The sequence below is a fragment of the Panonychus citri genome, unplaced genomic scaffold (genome assembly GCF_014898815.1).
Source record: "Panonychus citri isolate SS breed McGregor unplaced genomic scaffold, ASM1489881v1 Contig00011, whole genome shotgun sequence".
Classification (NCBI taxonomy): Eukaryota; Metazoa; Arthropoda; class Arachnida; order Trombidiformes; family Tetranychidae; genus Panonychus; species Panonychus citri.
In genome coordinates, this window is record NW_026515416.1 from 114,456 (window position 1) to 130,984 (window position 16,529).

A 16,529-nucleotide genomic window follows, 5' to 3' on the forward strand; every position below is an offset into this window, starting at 1 on the left:
ATTAATCAACATTTAGAAAATAATTAAGGTCACTTAAATCAATGAAATTTATAAATGTGCTATTGTTACAGGGTCTTTTCTCATAACCTAAAACTGACTGATTAAACAGTAAAATCTTTGAAGATAATTTTAATCAATAGGTGAACCAACTAAGTGTTATCAGTGATGATAAAGATTATTAATTAATTTTGGTCAATAGCTGCGAGAATGATTAAAAAATCATTCTAAACTCATTTTTCACGATTGTATAACCACTTTCTATGAAATGATTCAGTATTGTCATTAATACAAGGTTTCAAGTATTTTATTCATCATCAATATCCCTACGAATTTCGTAAAATGAGTCGACTAATTCTGAACAGTCTTCTCTAAGTTTCTGAAGATAATTATAGTCCATATCTTCACCATCACTAGCCAATAATTGACAAACGCTATACGGCAATAGCGTGGTATTTTCAGAAAAAAGGGTCTCGAAGACTCTATCAGGATCATTTTGGATAACGTTAGTAAGACGGGTTGCTGCAGGTTTAGTTTTATTTACGATTACATTTACACCATCAAGGAACATTTTAGCTTTCCTAAGAAGAATATAACTCGGATCTTCTGGTTTTCTAGATCTAGGATTATATTTTTCACGATATTCTGCCTCATCAGCACTCGAGGGTCTATAGGGTGCCGGACCCAAGCCAGAACCTTGATTATAAATATACAGTTAAATTAGAATGAATTAGTCTCAAGGATCAAAAAGTTTTTCTAAATGTCAATTCATATCTTTGTATTGAAAATAAATATCTATTGTTTTCGGTTAAAAGTTTCCTCTAATTATTAATACTAGAGACAAGTGAAAATTTGTTTTTCATTTTACAATAATGTAATATTTAAATTATTTGGATAATGAATTCATTTTGAGAAGAAACTTTTTTTCGAGTAGGATCTTGAGTATTTCTTGATCCTGAACCATCTAAACACTTACCTTGCTGATATTGGTATGCGTCAGTTTTCCAATCCCCATGGAAATAGTTACAATCACCACGGTAAAGATGAAACTTGAAAATTGGAAGACTTCCATTATTGTCAGGTTTTCTTTCACTGAATTGCAATTAAACACAAAGATAACAATTTACTAGAGATGAAAACGAATTGAACTGATAGTTTAACGTTTGAAAGCTCACCTTTTATGCTCAAAAATTCTGGTGAATGATTAAATATTCATCATGAATTGAGGGAATTTTATCAAACTAATCAAGTTAATTGTTAAACAAATCCATCAGATGATTATTGATTATTTGTTCAAATGTTTCAATAACTGATTAAAAAGAGGCCATATAATCAACTTGGGTTAATTGTTTTCAGTTAATTTCTTGGTAAAATTCAACTAGATAGTTGATCCAGTTTGTTTGATTTTAGTGAGTCAGTAATGAATTTGAACACTGATAATGCTTTTACATATTCAAATATTTAATTAAAAGTTTGATTAAATATTATTCCGAATTTGAAATGATTTAATTCTGTTAATCATTTGAATAAATTTCAAGCTTAATTTGTTCACGATACCTTTTGCAAACAATTTCCCCTCCACGAGTGCCTTTATTTGATTTTTGTCACTAAACTTTATTTATACTTCAATTAACAAATTAGTTGATAGATGATTGTCCCTGTAGATATTCATTCAGCTCCTTTTACTATCAACTAAATTGTAATACTATTATTGTATGCAGAAAACGTTGATGCAAAGATTATAAGTTGATATACAGTAGTGATTTCACTTAGAGCAAATTTCAGCGCCCTCTACATAGCCAAAAAGGTTAATTTCTTATAAAAAAGGTGAACTAACCTTTTACCTTTTCCAAGCCTAATGAAACTAATCCGCTAGGGGGAGACTATGAATTTGTTGTTGCTCTAAGTGAGTTGCTGGCCAAGAGGTTAGTGTCGTAGGCTCTAGTCCACGATGACACGGGTTCAATCCTGGCTTGCCTACCCAACTGAAAAATTGTAAACCCCCCAATTCAAAATGTTGTAAACAAAATTTGTAATTTGGTCTAGAAGAGCGCCATTAAGCTCCTCTAATCGCCCAATAGGGCAAAAACAATAAAATCTAAGTGAAATCACTACTGTAAGTGAAACTCAACATATTGTGTACTAATTTGATCATTTAATTTTCTTTTTCCGTAAAAATAAAGCTTTGCCATTCAAAAATTACATATAACATTCTATTAGATCAATGGGAACTTAAAGTCATTCAAAATTAGAGTACAGAAAATTTTCGATTTAATTGTCTTAATTTATATCTGATAGGATACCTTTTAATTCACAATTGATTATCAATTGAATCTTGATCTAATTTCTCATACAATTTATAATTTCTTAGCTTATTCATCCAATCACAGTGATCGGCTGAATGCACAATATCGATGTCTACCTTATCATCAAAGTGACCATTTATTTTCCACCTCAAAGGTTTAACTTTACCAAACTTATTGGTTAAAATCGGAGGCCAAAAAAGTCGTCGATTCTTAACGAAATCTGAATATATTTCCATCAATCTTCGGCTCACCAATCTATCATGATGGTCGTAGTTATAAAGGTCACGAAAAGGATGACCAAAAAATAGCCTGGAATCATCTCCATGAGTAGCACCAAATGGACGCTCATTCGACGTTGAATAACTTCGCGGGACATAATTGAACAAGTAGAAATGGACAAGATTACCTTGGGTAGCTAAATGTTGACCATAACCAATCGATGGACATATGAAGGCCCAATCAGAGTAAAATTGGTTGATCGCTTTATTAATCATGTAATCGTCCTTCTCGTCAATTGAGTTAAAGTAGAAATCAATTGTTTGATTAAGTCGCTTGATCGTTTCAATCGAATCCGTTTTCAACATTGATCTCAACTTAGGTAACAGTAACCCGAAAGCTTCCGTTTTACTCGAAGGCCAAAAGTCACTTTTCCAATAGCCCTCATTTTCAACATTACCAATAACGAACGACTTATGATTAATATGATTTAATTTGAATCCTCGGTCGAAGGTAAATTCTGGTGATGATGGAACGAGTTTATCACCATAAACGGGAATCAGTCCATTCTTAATACTTTCACCGATTGAAATAATTTCCTCTGAATCTTGTAATTTGAAGACTGCTGTTAAATTATCTAAATCACGTAGACAATTAACCTCATCCTTAGTTAATGGAGCAACTTCCGATGAAGATTGATTATTATGAGCAACTTTTGAACAGTTAACTTTTTCAGCAATTAATCTTGTCTTTGCAATTGAAACATCAACTGAATCAATGGTCACCTCATTGGCTGGTATTCCGCTCATAATGAAGATATTATTTATCCATGAGTCGGGAATTTGGCCTGATTGAAGCAACAGAATTGATAACATTCCTCCAGCCGATGAACCTGAAAGTGTTATCGCTTCTGGATCACCACCGAAATGTTTGATGTTTTCTCGCGTCCATTTTAAGGCCAGTATAAGATCGTAAAGTCCAAGATTACCTGGCATATCATCATCATCTTGACCACAACAGGCGAATCCGAGAAATCCGATCCTGTAGTTTGGTGTGACAACAATTATGTCACCGACCGATGATAAATATTCACCTCGATTGTTTGGTCGAGCGGGTGAAGATTTATGAAAAGCTGAAGCAAAAGAGTAAAACAGAACGGGTTTTAATGGTCGATGACGATTAGAATGTCGATCAAATCGATGAGTGTGATCTGATTGAGGCACCCAAATATTCAAATGAAGACAATCCTCGCTGAAAGAAACGCCACCAAGATTTTCCGGTGCTTCGTCCCCCAATTTTTGACTACAAGCGGGACGAAAATAAGTCGCATTGTAAACACCATCGAACTTTGTTCTAAAAGGTTTAGGCTTACGAAATCTTCCATCGCCCACTGGTGGCTCAGCGTAAGGAATACCAAGGTAACTGGTCACTTTACGGTCAAGGATCGTTTCCAATTTTCCCTTGACCAAACCATTTTCAATAGCAACCAACTGGTCATCATTATCATCACCGTTTGGTTTATCATGTTGATCTCTATGGTAATCACTTTGAAAGCAAAAGGTCAAACTAAAGTTGATGATGAAAACCAGACACAACAACTGATGAGTAAATGACTGACCAATACTTGTTAGTATCATTTTTACCTGAAAGGTAAGATAGATTGTAATATTTTCTAGTTAATCTTTTGAACAACAGACTAGAAAAAAACAAGTAACCCAATCAACAGAAACTGGTTTCTTCTTCAAGGCCAAACCTCTAACTTTCACAAGTCCACAGGAACTTGATAGGGAACGGTCAAGATACACCTTGTACCTGAGAAAATTTATGACAAAGAAAACAAAAATCGTGTTAATTTTTATTTCTCTTTATTATGAACCAAAAAAAGTTCATTTTAAATTTCGAAAAATAAAAAGAAAAAGTTTAGAAATGATCACGATACAGTTTAGCCTTAAATCGGCAAATGTCCAGTTTAAGACCAACTTCATATCTCGAGTGTCCATTAGCTCATCAATGATCATTGAAATCACCCATTTAATTGTATCTATTGAGCTATATGTCATTTTCATGATTCAATTTAATTAATTCTAATCATTTATTATCTAATAGAAAACGAATCACCACCGAAATGTTTGATGTTTTCTCGCGTCCATTTTAAGGCCAGTATAAGATCGTAAAGTCCAAGATTACCTGGCATATCATCATTTCCTTGGCCACAACAGGCGAAACCAAGAAATCCGATCCGATAATTTGGTCGAGCGGGTGAAGATTTATGAAAAGCTGAAGCAAAAGAGTAAAACAGAACGGGTTTTAAAGGTCGATGAAAATACAGTTCGAACTTGTTAATTGTATTTGGCGCTTTTCTGATTTATTTTCATCCATCAGCTGATTTTGTTGTTGATTAAAATGCCATTTAAAATACACTCAACAATAATATTGTTACAATAATGTTTTCAACGATTTACCATTTTAATCAATTAAGTGAATGTCTTGGTTTCATGGATTTGATGAGCTTAATTACTGTTTTAACTCTGCCAGTAAATTAAGTTTGCAATTTTAGCTGATCATGGATTAGATTCAAAGTATTTTATCAATAGTTTAACTGTGATAATGTTTAATTGTTATTCTAAATTAATCTCTGTTAATTATTACCTGGCATCAAAAGTCGTTCCCTCAAGTATCATGGTGATAACTGGAGCTGGAATATCAACAGAAAGTGGTGTTCCTGATTATCGATCGGCAAAGGTTGGACTTTATGCTCGATCCAATCATAAACCGATTCAATATCGGGAATTTCTTACTGGTCAATCGGTTCGTCGTCGATATTGGGCCAGAAGTTATCGGGACTGGATTTGGTTTGATTAAAATCAATGTACATCAATAGGTTAGCATAGAAAAGTTGATCGGGAGAAGTTAGTTTATTGGTGTAATTTCTGGTTTTTCTTGCTTTTCAATTGCTTTAAGTATTAATAATTAGTATTTTATTCACAATCGATTATCAATATATTTTTTTATCTAATATCTCAAGGTGACATAGACTAAAATCGTAGGCTGAAAAATTTTTCTACTCTTAACAGAATCTTCTCTTGTTCTCTAAAAGTTTAGAAATGATCACGATACAGTTTAGCTTTAAATCGGCAAATGTCCATTTTAAGATCAGCTCAGAGCGAACAAATCGGCAAATGTCCGAAAAAGCTCTCAGGCTGACAGCTGCGGATCAACTTCCATGTAGTTCTTGTTGTTTTACTCTGTTTTTCGAGCTCACATTATTTGATGCTTTCATCTACAGAGTGTCTTCATTCAAGACTTAAAATTGTCGATGAAATTGAACCAAATTACTGCGTCAGTAAATCAATAAACTTTTTTTAACTGTAATGTTATAGCTTTTTAACTGTGTGGATAATATTGTTGAAAATTAGATACGGAAATTGATCTGCCAATAAAAACCACGAAATGTGTCTACTATGATTGTGAATGAATCTTAAAGTCAATACTATTTCTAACTCTTTTAGCTTTTTAGTTTTAAGCTATTGGAAGATTCTGGTGATGCTTGGATAAAAGTTTGCAGCAGCGACTCAGCGGCTTTTTTGTTACTCACAAGATTTCTTGTTCAATGTTTGGACCGCGATTTAAGGGAATAAAATATCATTACATGTAAATATTGTATCAATTTGCTTCTTTAATTTCAATCATTAATTTTACAATGTTTAGTAACGATCGATTCATTTACGCAGTGGATCTTCTGAACTAGACTGAACTGCGGATGCCATTGAGCAGCTAGTTTGTGTTTTTTGGCTGCGGATAACGAAGAGGCAGGCCTGTGCCACTGGTGGCGGTTGGAGAGTTCCCAAGATCGCCAGATTTTTCATTCGGAGGAGATTCTGAACCGGGTGTTGGAGCTTGAATTCGAGGACAAACACTGGCAGAAGTACCACTACCATCACCACATGATCGAACTGGAACTGGAGCTGGAACTGGAACTGGGCCTTGAGGACAAACACTGGCAGAAGCACCACTACCATCACCACATGATCGAACTGGAACTGGAGCGGGAACTGGAACTGGGCCTTGAGGACAAACACTGGCAGAAGCACCACTACCATCACCACATGAGCGACGGCTTCGACTGTTATCAATAGAAGAACCTTCACTTTTTCTAATCCCCATGGAAATAGTTACAATCATCACGATAAAGATGAATCTTGAAAATTGGAAGACTTTCATTATTATTAGATTTTCTTTCACTGAATAACAATTAAATAAGAAGAAAACAATTTACTAGAGATGACAGAGAATTGAACTGATAATTTGACGTTTGAAAGCTCACCTTTTATACTCAAAAGTTTCTGGTGAATGATCAAATATACATCATAAGTTGAGTGAATTTGATAAAACTAAACAAGCAAAATGTTAAACAAAAACATCAAATGATTATTCATGTTTGTTCAAATGTTAAAATTCTCTAAAAAGGCAATCATGTAATAAACTTGGGTAAATTGTTTCTCTGTTGATTGCTGTTAACTTGATGGATAATCACATCAAATGATTATTTATTTTTGTTCAAATAACAACAATTGACTAAAAAGGGAACCATAAAATTAACTTGGATTAACTGTTTACATACTAATTTCTCGGTAAATGTCAACTTAATAGATGATTTAAGTTTAGTTAATTTTAGTGCGTCAGGTAAATTTCGGTTACCAGAACAGCACTGGTACATTTGAACAAATATACAAAACTATCGATAAACTTAATCCACAATTGTTCTTGAGGGGTGGGCTTGTTCATTTTCATTATACAAAAGCATCTCACTGCAGTTATTGCAAAGAAGATTGTCATTTTAAGATGTGCACTTGTACCATTAAATTTTTCCAAAATAAATAAAGAACGCATCATAACAATTAGAGTCCCTGCAAAGCAGTAATTTGAATTTCGTTGGGATCGAATCGATTTCGAATACCCGTTGGGACGGCTTGTTGTTTCAGAAGTAATAAGACAATTCTATGAAGTGCAAATAAAGTTAATTTCCGTTAGTAAGAGGTTCCGTATCCTAAATTAATTAAATGTACCTCTATTCTAATGAGATAATATTTGCAATAGAAACAATATTTAATTATTTGCAGGTAACAAATTAATTGAACAGTAAACGCATCCTTGTAAGGTATTTCTTTTTTGATCTAATTTCTCAAGGTGACATAGCCTAAAATCGTAGGCTGAAAAATTTGTCTACTATTAACAGAATCTTCGCTCGTTCTCTAAAAGTTTATAAATGATCACGATACAGTTTAGCTTTAAATCGGCAAATGTCCAAAAAGCTCTCAGGCTGAGAGCCTGAGTATGGAGCTTTAATCAGTCCCACTTTCCTCTACCTAGAAACAACATTGAAATTGAAATTCATTTGGTTAATTTGATTGATTTAACTGACTTAATTTGTATTTAGATAACCAATTTCCCTGAATCTTGATTCGAAAAAGTTCATTACGACAAATGAAATGAGCTTTGTAGTCGAGCAAAAACAGTCAACTGAAGGTAACTTACATTACATGTACATTTACTCTTCATTATCAGTTGTCAATTGGTTAATCATAAATTTTAATTGAGACCATTTATATCTGATTGGGTACCTTTTAATTCACAGTTGATTATCAATTGATTCTTGATCTTGGTAAATTCTGGTGATGATGGAACGAGTTTATCACCATAAACTGGAATCAGTCCATTCTTAATACTTTCACCGATTGAAATAATTTCCTCTGAATCTTGTAATTTAAAGACTGCTGTTAAATTGTCTAAATTACGGAGACAATTAACCTCATCCTTAGTTAGTACATCAACTTCAGATGAAGATTGATTATTGTGATTAACTTTTGAACAGTTAACTTTTTCGGTAATTAATCTTGTCTTTGCAATTGAAACATCAACTGTTAAGGCCAGTATAAGATCGTAAAGTCCAAGATTACCTGGCATATCATCATCTCCTTGACCACAACAGGCGAATCCGAGAAATCCGATTCTGTAGTTTGGTGTGACAACAATTATGTCACCGACTGATGATAAATATTCACCTCGATTGGGTGAAGATTTATGAAAAGCTGAAGCAAAAGAGTAAAACAGAACGGGTTTTAATGGTCGATGACGATTAGAATGTCGATCAAATCGATGAGTGTGATCTGATTGAGGAACCCAAATATTCAAATGAAGACAATCCTCGCTGAAAGAAACGCCACCAAGATTTTCCGACGCTTCGTCCCCCAATTTTTGACTACAAGCGGGACGAAAATAAGTCGCATTGTAAACACCATCGAACTTTGTTCTAAAAGGTTTAGGCTTACGAAATCTTACATCGCCCATTGGTGGCTCAGCGTAAGGAATATTATCTAAAAGAAAATACAGTTCGAACTTGTTAATTGTATTTGGCGCTTTTCTGGTTTATTTTCATTCATCAGCTGATTTTGTGGTTGATTAAAATGCCATTTAAAATACACTCAACAATAATATTGTTACAATAATGTTTTTAACGATTTACCATTTTAATCAATTAAGTGAATTTCTTGGTTTCATGGATTCGATGAGCTTAATTACTGTTTTAACTCTGCCAGTAAATTAAGTTTGCAATTTTAGCTGATCATGGATTAGATTCAAAGTATTTTATCAATAGTTTAACTGTGATAATGTTTAATTGTTATTCTAAATTAATCTCTGTTAATTATTACCTGGCATCGAATGTCGTTCCCTTACAAAGGCTTTTGTTTAGCAGTTTAATTGGTTCATTTGATCCTGATTATCATCCCAATTTCGTACCTGAACATGAACCGGTTGAAAGTGATGATGTTAAAAGAGTAACTGAATTCATGAGGGAAAATTCAAGTATCATGGTGATAACTGGAGCTGGAATATCAACAGAAAGTGGTGTTCCTGATTATCGATCGGCAAAGGTTGGACTTTATGCTCGATCCAATCATAAACCGATTCAATATCAGGAATTTATTACTGATCAATCGGTTCGTCGTCGATATTGGGCCAGAAATTATATTGGTTTTGATAACTTTTCTCGTATCCGTCCAAATGCTGGTCATTTATTGTTATCCAAATGGGAGAGACAAAATCGTATCCATTGGATTGTCACTCAAAATGTTGATCAACTTCACCAAAAATCTGGTTCATTAAGAGTAACTGAACTTCATGGTTCGGGATTTACGGTCAAATGTTTAAACAGTCGAACGTCAAATTGTGACTTTCAAATTAGTCGACATATTTTTCAAGAGATTCTACACCAATATAATCCACAATTAGTTGACCTAAAGATCGACGATCTTCGAACCGTAAGACCTGATGGAGATGTTGATTTAGATGAACAATTCGAGAAGAATTTTAAAATTCCTTGTTGTCCAAATTGTTCTGGAATTCTTAAACCTGATATCATCTTTTTCGGTGACACTGTACCTAAGGATCGTGTTGAATATATTTATCGTAAATTGGACATTTCCGATTCTCTATTAGTTATTGGTTCATCTCTTCAAGTTTACTCTGCTTATCGTTACTTAATCGCTGCAAGTGAGCGATCACTTCCAATCATGTTGATCAATATTGGAACATCAAGAGCTGATAAATTACCGAATGTAACAATCATCAAAAGACGAGCAGGTCAATTATTACCTTTAGTTGATTTGAAAATAAATTGATATTATTCACGAACAAATTGAGATGAATAATTAAATTTTGTTGACAAAATTTTAATTTTTTGTTAATCAACGATTCTGATGTTCTTAGCAACAATTAACGAATCATCTATTAAATATTCGTATGCTTTATCCCATCAGTAACATTTTAACTTGAATATTCAGAGAAAACATTTACAACTGTAATTACGAAGATGGAACCTAAAAACTCAATCATATCCATTCCAACTATAGATATTTTTTAATATCTTGTCAGTGGATTCTCAGATTTTGATAAAAAAAAAGATTTTTAAGAATCCGCTTGAAAATTTGATATTAATTCAGTGTTGGCGCGTTTTTATCGATAGTCCGCAAAGAGATAATCGAAAACGAAAATTCAATTTTTTCCCCTTTACTAAAATTGAAAAATTCCTATCTAACCCATTGTTAAGACTCACATAGAGATAACATGTAATCATTTTTCAAATTTTTTTCCCTCAACTTTGATATTAATTCGTGGTCAAAAATCTCGGTCAAAATGAATAAAATTTCGCACGAGTCTTCATGAAGTAATGAAAAATCATAATCACGATTTTCACGAAATTAACACAAGAAGTTTTCTAAATATTGAAATTAAAACAAAAAGTCTCAAAATTTATCCCCACAGGTTATTGATAAATTATTGCTAACTAAATTTAGTCATTTTTCACAATAAAGTGTATTTTTGCTCAATCGAAACGCATATTCGTCCAAGTGTCAGTTCAAACTTAGAATTAAACCTTTCCAGTCCAAAATGTTCTCGAATAACGTTGATTGAAATTTATATTGATTTAATATAACAATATGGTCTGATATTCTTATCAGATCTCTGTGACATCTATTAACGATATTTCAGCTGTTCCGATAGTAATAATTTTGAAAAATTTTCGGTTTTAATCTGGACAATCAGTTCTGATTATCTTTAATACAAACCTGCAAACCTCGTTTTTCCGAAACGAGAAACATGTTAACGCGAACGTGAAAATAAAAGGTTAATCTCTTAATCTCCCAAGGGATGTCAATTCTTTTCCAAATCATTTTTTTATAAGCAAAAGAAGGTGAATTCAAATGGAAAACACTGTTCATAATAAATTGTCAGTACGATTGTTATTATTATAATAGACCTTATAAGCTACTAACTGATTTAATAGCAATTAAATACACTTAACTTAGGTAGACTTTTTACTATTTTTAGACAAATAAGCATTATACAAACTCCAATATCTCTGCATAAAATCTGGTGAAATAGGAGCACCAGTCTCAGAGTCCAATCGTGGTTGAGATCCTCCTTCTGGATATCCACCAGGAGGTAAAACAGAGATTTGACCTTGAACCAAATTTACGGGACCTTGCTTATTTTGACCATTACTAAATGTACGAGTACTAAAGGGTGTGTAGTTTAAAAACTGAAATTTAGAGATAAGAAAATCACAAAGACAGAAGTAAGAAAAAAAGATAAGCTAACCTTTTACCAGTTATATTCCAATATCTCTGCATAAAATCTGGTGAAATAGGAGCACCAGTCTCAGAGTTCAATCGTAGTTGAGATCTTTCTGTTGGATTTCCACCAGGAGATAAAACAGAGAGTTGATCTTGAACCAAATTTACGGGACCTTGCTGATTTTGATCATTAAGAGTACTAAAGGGTGTGAAGTTTAAAAACTGAAATTTAGGATCATTCTCTAAACATTCACTTACATTGATTAATGAGAAAACAGTTATCACTGATATGAAGTACATGTAGATGAAACTCACTTGTAAGAAATTCATTTTAGTAAATTCTGAATGAAAATTTGAAGAACAATTTATATAACTAGAGATGATAGATTTGAATGCTCGAAATGGCGATTTAAAATTTCCTTTTATACAAAACTGTTCTGGTAAATTATTCATAGAAAGTTAATTGATTAAAAGTAAATAATTCGTTATAAAGTTTAAACAAATGATAAATCATGTTTATTCAATCGATTGATCGACAAACTCAATTACATACAGTCGTGAAAATTGAGTTTGTGCTTTTTTCAAATCATTTGCGCACCTTTGGCAAAAATTAGCTTAATCAAAACGATTGATTAGATAAATTTAACACTACCAACTCTACATTTGTATCTATTAATTTGGTTTTATCAATCAAGATTCTCAAATGAATAAAATAAAAAGCACAAACTCAATTTTCACGGCTGTATAATATTAATAATATTTTCCGCTAATACTGTACCATGATTATCTTCAAATGATTAAATGCATGTATTATATAATATTAACTTTATTTTCAAATAATATCGCTTTATAATGGCGATACTTGTAAGTGAGGATCCGGAACTAGTTAAAGCGGAAATGGGCTTAAGTTGAAATGAATATTTAATCATTCACCAGAGATGTTTGGTACAAAAAGTAAGTTTTCTCACGTGTTATAACAAGTAAACGATCCTTTAATCATGAAAGTTTTCCGATTGACAATTTAGCATAGATATTTGATCAGTGTCATCACTATTGATCTTTAATTGTAAGTTGATTATTTATGGGAATGAACTCAAATGTTTGTTTTTTGTTGCTCGAAAAAGTTTTTTCTTTACCACTATTTTCTTAGTTAATCATCATAGAACAATTAAATTGGTAACCAATTTACTATAACGGTCAACATGGTCAATTTTTTTCTGTGAATTTCTTGACCGACAATTGATCTTGAAAAGTAATTTAATTTGATTCTGTTTGGTGAATCAAATTGTAACAGGAAAAATTCAATCAACTGTAAACTATTTCTTATTAGATAGACAAACAATCAACGTGATTAATTATTGATTGATGATGTTTAATCATTAACTTACCTGTCAGTTTGTAATTTACCAAAAGTTCAATATTAGATATTTGGGCAAACAATTAGTTGTAATGAAAGAATCAATTTTCCCATGAAAGTTTGATTATCAAACTGAATCAATTTTCAAGCTCATCGTCAATCAGTTGATTTGAAATGAAATCGCTAACAATTAGATAGCTACGAGTAACTTAAGCATTTGAATAATCTAAATCATATCAAACTTAAATTCTGATTGTTGGTTACCTTCAATTTTCACAATCAAGCTAAATTTTTAAGCTCAAATAGTAATTTAAAGTTTAACTAATCTACTGATCATTAATTAACTGTTAATTATATTCACTTTAAACTCTCCTACTCTCACTCATTCACCATATCTTTGGCTGTAACTATTAGTTAATCACTAATTTCTTGATTAGTATCCTTTCCTCGATTAATTGTCACCACATTTACCATCCAATTACAATTAATTACGCATTAATCAAAAAGTGTTACCAATCATAATCAACTAATGACCTGATAATTGATTGTCACCTTTGCTGTTGGGTAGTTGATAACAATCAACTGATTGTTGCAAATCCAATAATTTACTATAATACCAATTGCTAATTCGTTAACTAACCAGAATAGCTAACAGGTAATTACAATTTAAATGTTAATCATTTCCCAATCATTTTTTTCACAATTACCAAAATCATCACAAACACAATTAACTTTTTTTTTGAAAGTCAGAAAGCATTTAATTGTTGACGAAACAATTAACTTAACCACAAATTAGGGATGATAAATTGACCAAGATTTTAAAATCGGAAACATAATTAAATTGTCAGTCTTAATTGTCATCAACGAAACAGATCAACCATTGATAATCATAATGTAAAAGTCCCAATTAAACTAAAAATAATATCAAAAAGTAGTAAAAATAATAATTAGGTTGTTGATTTAATGGTTAAAAACAATCAAGAGCTGATCAAGCAATCAAATCAACAGGAAAGTAATTGATAAACATGATACTAATCAAATCAAATACAATCAATTGAGTCTCAAATGGCAATTGATTAATTGATAGCCAAAAATGATGGACTTATAATAATAACCAGCAATTAACAAAATGATAAAAAATTAAAAACAAAACAAAGTGCTAATTGTGAAGCTGATTAGCAAATTAAACAAATCAACAATTAGACTGATACAATTAATCGGATATGTGATTTTATGATAATAAATTATTTTTATCATCTTCTTTTACTTTCTAATCATAATCATTAAGATCACAGTCAACAATCAGTTAATTGAGTTAAAGTTTCAATTGTCAACCTTTATGATTAAGTTAATTGTGTTTCTGCAACAAACTGACCTCCAGACGAAACATTAACTTATCATTGATGATTTTTACACTTCTAATTATTAATTCATTTTGATGGTTTTAATTGTTACTCTAATTGTAATCAATTTGTTTTCCCTCTCCTCTTACCTTTTTTCCACTAATTAACACAATTAGTTTGATGTTAATGATGATAGTGATTCTTGCGACATTAACTTTGCTAATTGTTACAATTTGGTGATGTCGTTTACTTTCAATTTATGGATTTGAATAATTAATTGTTATGTTTTAGTTTGTTTTCATTTAATTGCTACTGTTAGATTGGGAAGATGTCTGATTGTTTTGGTAATCTTATTAATTAATTTTCAGGTCACATTGTTAAGTTAATTGTCAATGATGGTATTGAGTTAATTGTGATAAAACTTTTTTTTTTGTCCATTATTAATTGTTGTTAAAATGAATTTAAAAACGATGATTAAAATTAACTGTATTTATGGTTCTGTTGATTGTCAAGTTAACAATTTATTTACAATCATGAATTAGAAAATTGATCACAATTAATCTTAGGCCTGGTAAATATCATGATGACAATTTAAGCTTACAATTTACCAAACAATTTGAAGTGTAACAATTACTTTTAATTCAGTTTCTTGTAATAATAGTAAAAAAAAAATATCAAATTTGGTCAATTAGTTTATAGTTAGTTAACAATTAAGTATTGACGATAATAATATTAGATTGTAATTTGAACAAAAAACTTAATCATTACCGAGTTTAGTTGGTCAAATCAAGAGTAAATTGTTAATGATTAAATGATTTGATTCAAATGTCTGATTGTTGAATTAGCTGGAAAATTAGAAGCACAATTAAAAGTGATCTATTTGCTTGTTCTTGGTTATATTTTGAATTCTGTGTATTAATTTTAATTGTCTTCAATAAATTGACCTCTATTTTTGATCCAATTAAATAGTTGGTTAGTTAATTGTTAACTTTTTTACATATCAAGTTGTTCATTTGAGGATGATTAGTCTTAATCGTTTTGAATGTTAAACAATTAGTGATTTGATTTCCTCCAACCAACCTACAATTAAGTTATAATAATATGCCTTGATCATCAAACGGCGATGACAACAATTAACTTTAATTGTCAAAGGAAAGTAGATTGAAAATTAAATTGTTCACATCTAAATCTTGTATTTATACCTAATTAATTATCTTTATCGTTGTAGTAACAATTATCATCCAAAGACAAGTAGGAAAATATTACAATTAGTTGATTATCTGTTGATGATTCAATTGATTTACTAATAAAAAAAGTTTCAAATTAAATAACTAATTGTTCAAAATAATTTACATGATAACTTTTTGATTGTTGGAGTAACGATTAGTTAATTTTTGTAACTCTATTATTAATTAACTAGTCAGAATTATAATTAGAAGGAAAAAAAATCCTAACTAAATTAGATCAATGTAACAGTTAATTAAGTTAATTTACTAAGCTTGCATGTCCAATTTGCTTATTGTAATCATTTAACTAATCAACTAATTGTAATTGTTAACCTTGGTCAATATTGGATTTCATTAATCAACTGTAGCCTTGGTTAGTTAGTTTGATTGTTGATTAAATGTACCAATTACATTTTTTTGTCATTATTATTATCGTAAGGAAAAGTAAACAAAATTAAGAAAATTAATTTAATTGTTAAAACGAGAAAAAAGTTTAATCAACTATCAAAAAGCGCAATTTAATTTGTATCTGATTTCCAATGAAAACTTCTGAGAACTTAATCAACTTTCAATCGTTACAATTTAAATTATTTCGTTAATTTCTTATAATTCATTACAATCACAATTAAAGAAAAATATTTCTTTACAATTAGTTGATCAAACGGTAAATGATTAAATAATAATCAACTTTTTTTTCACAATAAAATTTAATTGTAAATGATTAAAATGGATAAGATTATTAATTGTGTTCTAATTGAAGATATTTTCAAATCATGTATAAGTGATTCAATGTAAATACGATTGTTAATTGTAACAATTTGATTATGAAGGTGATGACAATTAACTCTAACTGAAGGCCTTTAAATCAACAATTAAAATGCAATAATCTATTCATGATTGATTAATTGATTAGTATTCAAAATTGAGATTAATTGAAGTTGTATGATAAT

At 31.0% G+C, this 16,529-nt stretch overlaps 3 protein-coding genes across 3 annotated transcripts; 1 reads left to right on the forward strand and 2 right to left on the reverse strand.

Annotated features, from left to right (window-relative positions):
- Window positions 1-1,902: 1,902 nt before the first annotated feature.
- Window positions 1,903-4,210, reverse strand: LOC128390341 (acetylcholinesterase-1-like). Its single transcript, XM_053350056.1, has one exon. The coding sequence runs from the start codon at window positions 4,154-4,156 to the stop codon at window positions 2,309-2,311; it is 1,848 nt and encodes a 615-aa protein (XP_053206031.1). The 5' UTR covers window positions 4,157-4,210; the 3' UTR covers window positions 1,903-2,308.
- A 4,787-nt stretch (window positions 4,211-8,997) lies between these two features.
- LOC128390350 (NAD-dependent protein deacylase Sirt4-like) lies at window positions 8,998-10,253 on the forward strand. Its single transcript, XM_053350068.1, has one exon. It carries the CDS (start codon window positions 9,188-9,190, stop codon window positions 10,196-10,198), a length of 1,011 nt encoding a protein of 336 aa, XP_053206043.1. The 5' UTR covers window positions 8,998-9,187; the 3' UTR covers window positions 10,199-10,253.
- A 1,006-nt stretch (window positions 10,254-11,259) lies between these two features.
- LOC128390021 (uncharacterized) lies at window positions 11,260-12,052 on the reverse strand. The gene is made up of 2 exons (XM_053349691.1): window positions 11,679-12,052; window positions 11,260-11,596 (listed from the first exon to the last, which is right to left on the reverse strand). The coding sequence occupies exons 1-2, from the start codon at window positions 11,981-11,983 to the stop codon at window positions 11,383-11,385; spliced, it is 519 nt and encodes a 172-aa protein (XP_053205666.1). The 5' UTR covers window positions 11,984-12,052; the 3' UTR covers window positions 11,260-11,382.
- Window positions 12,053-16,529: the final 4,477 nt, after the last annotated feature.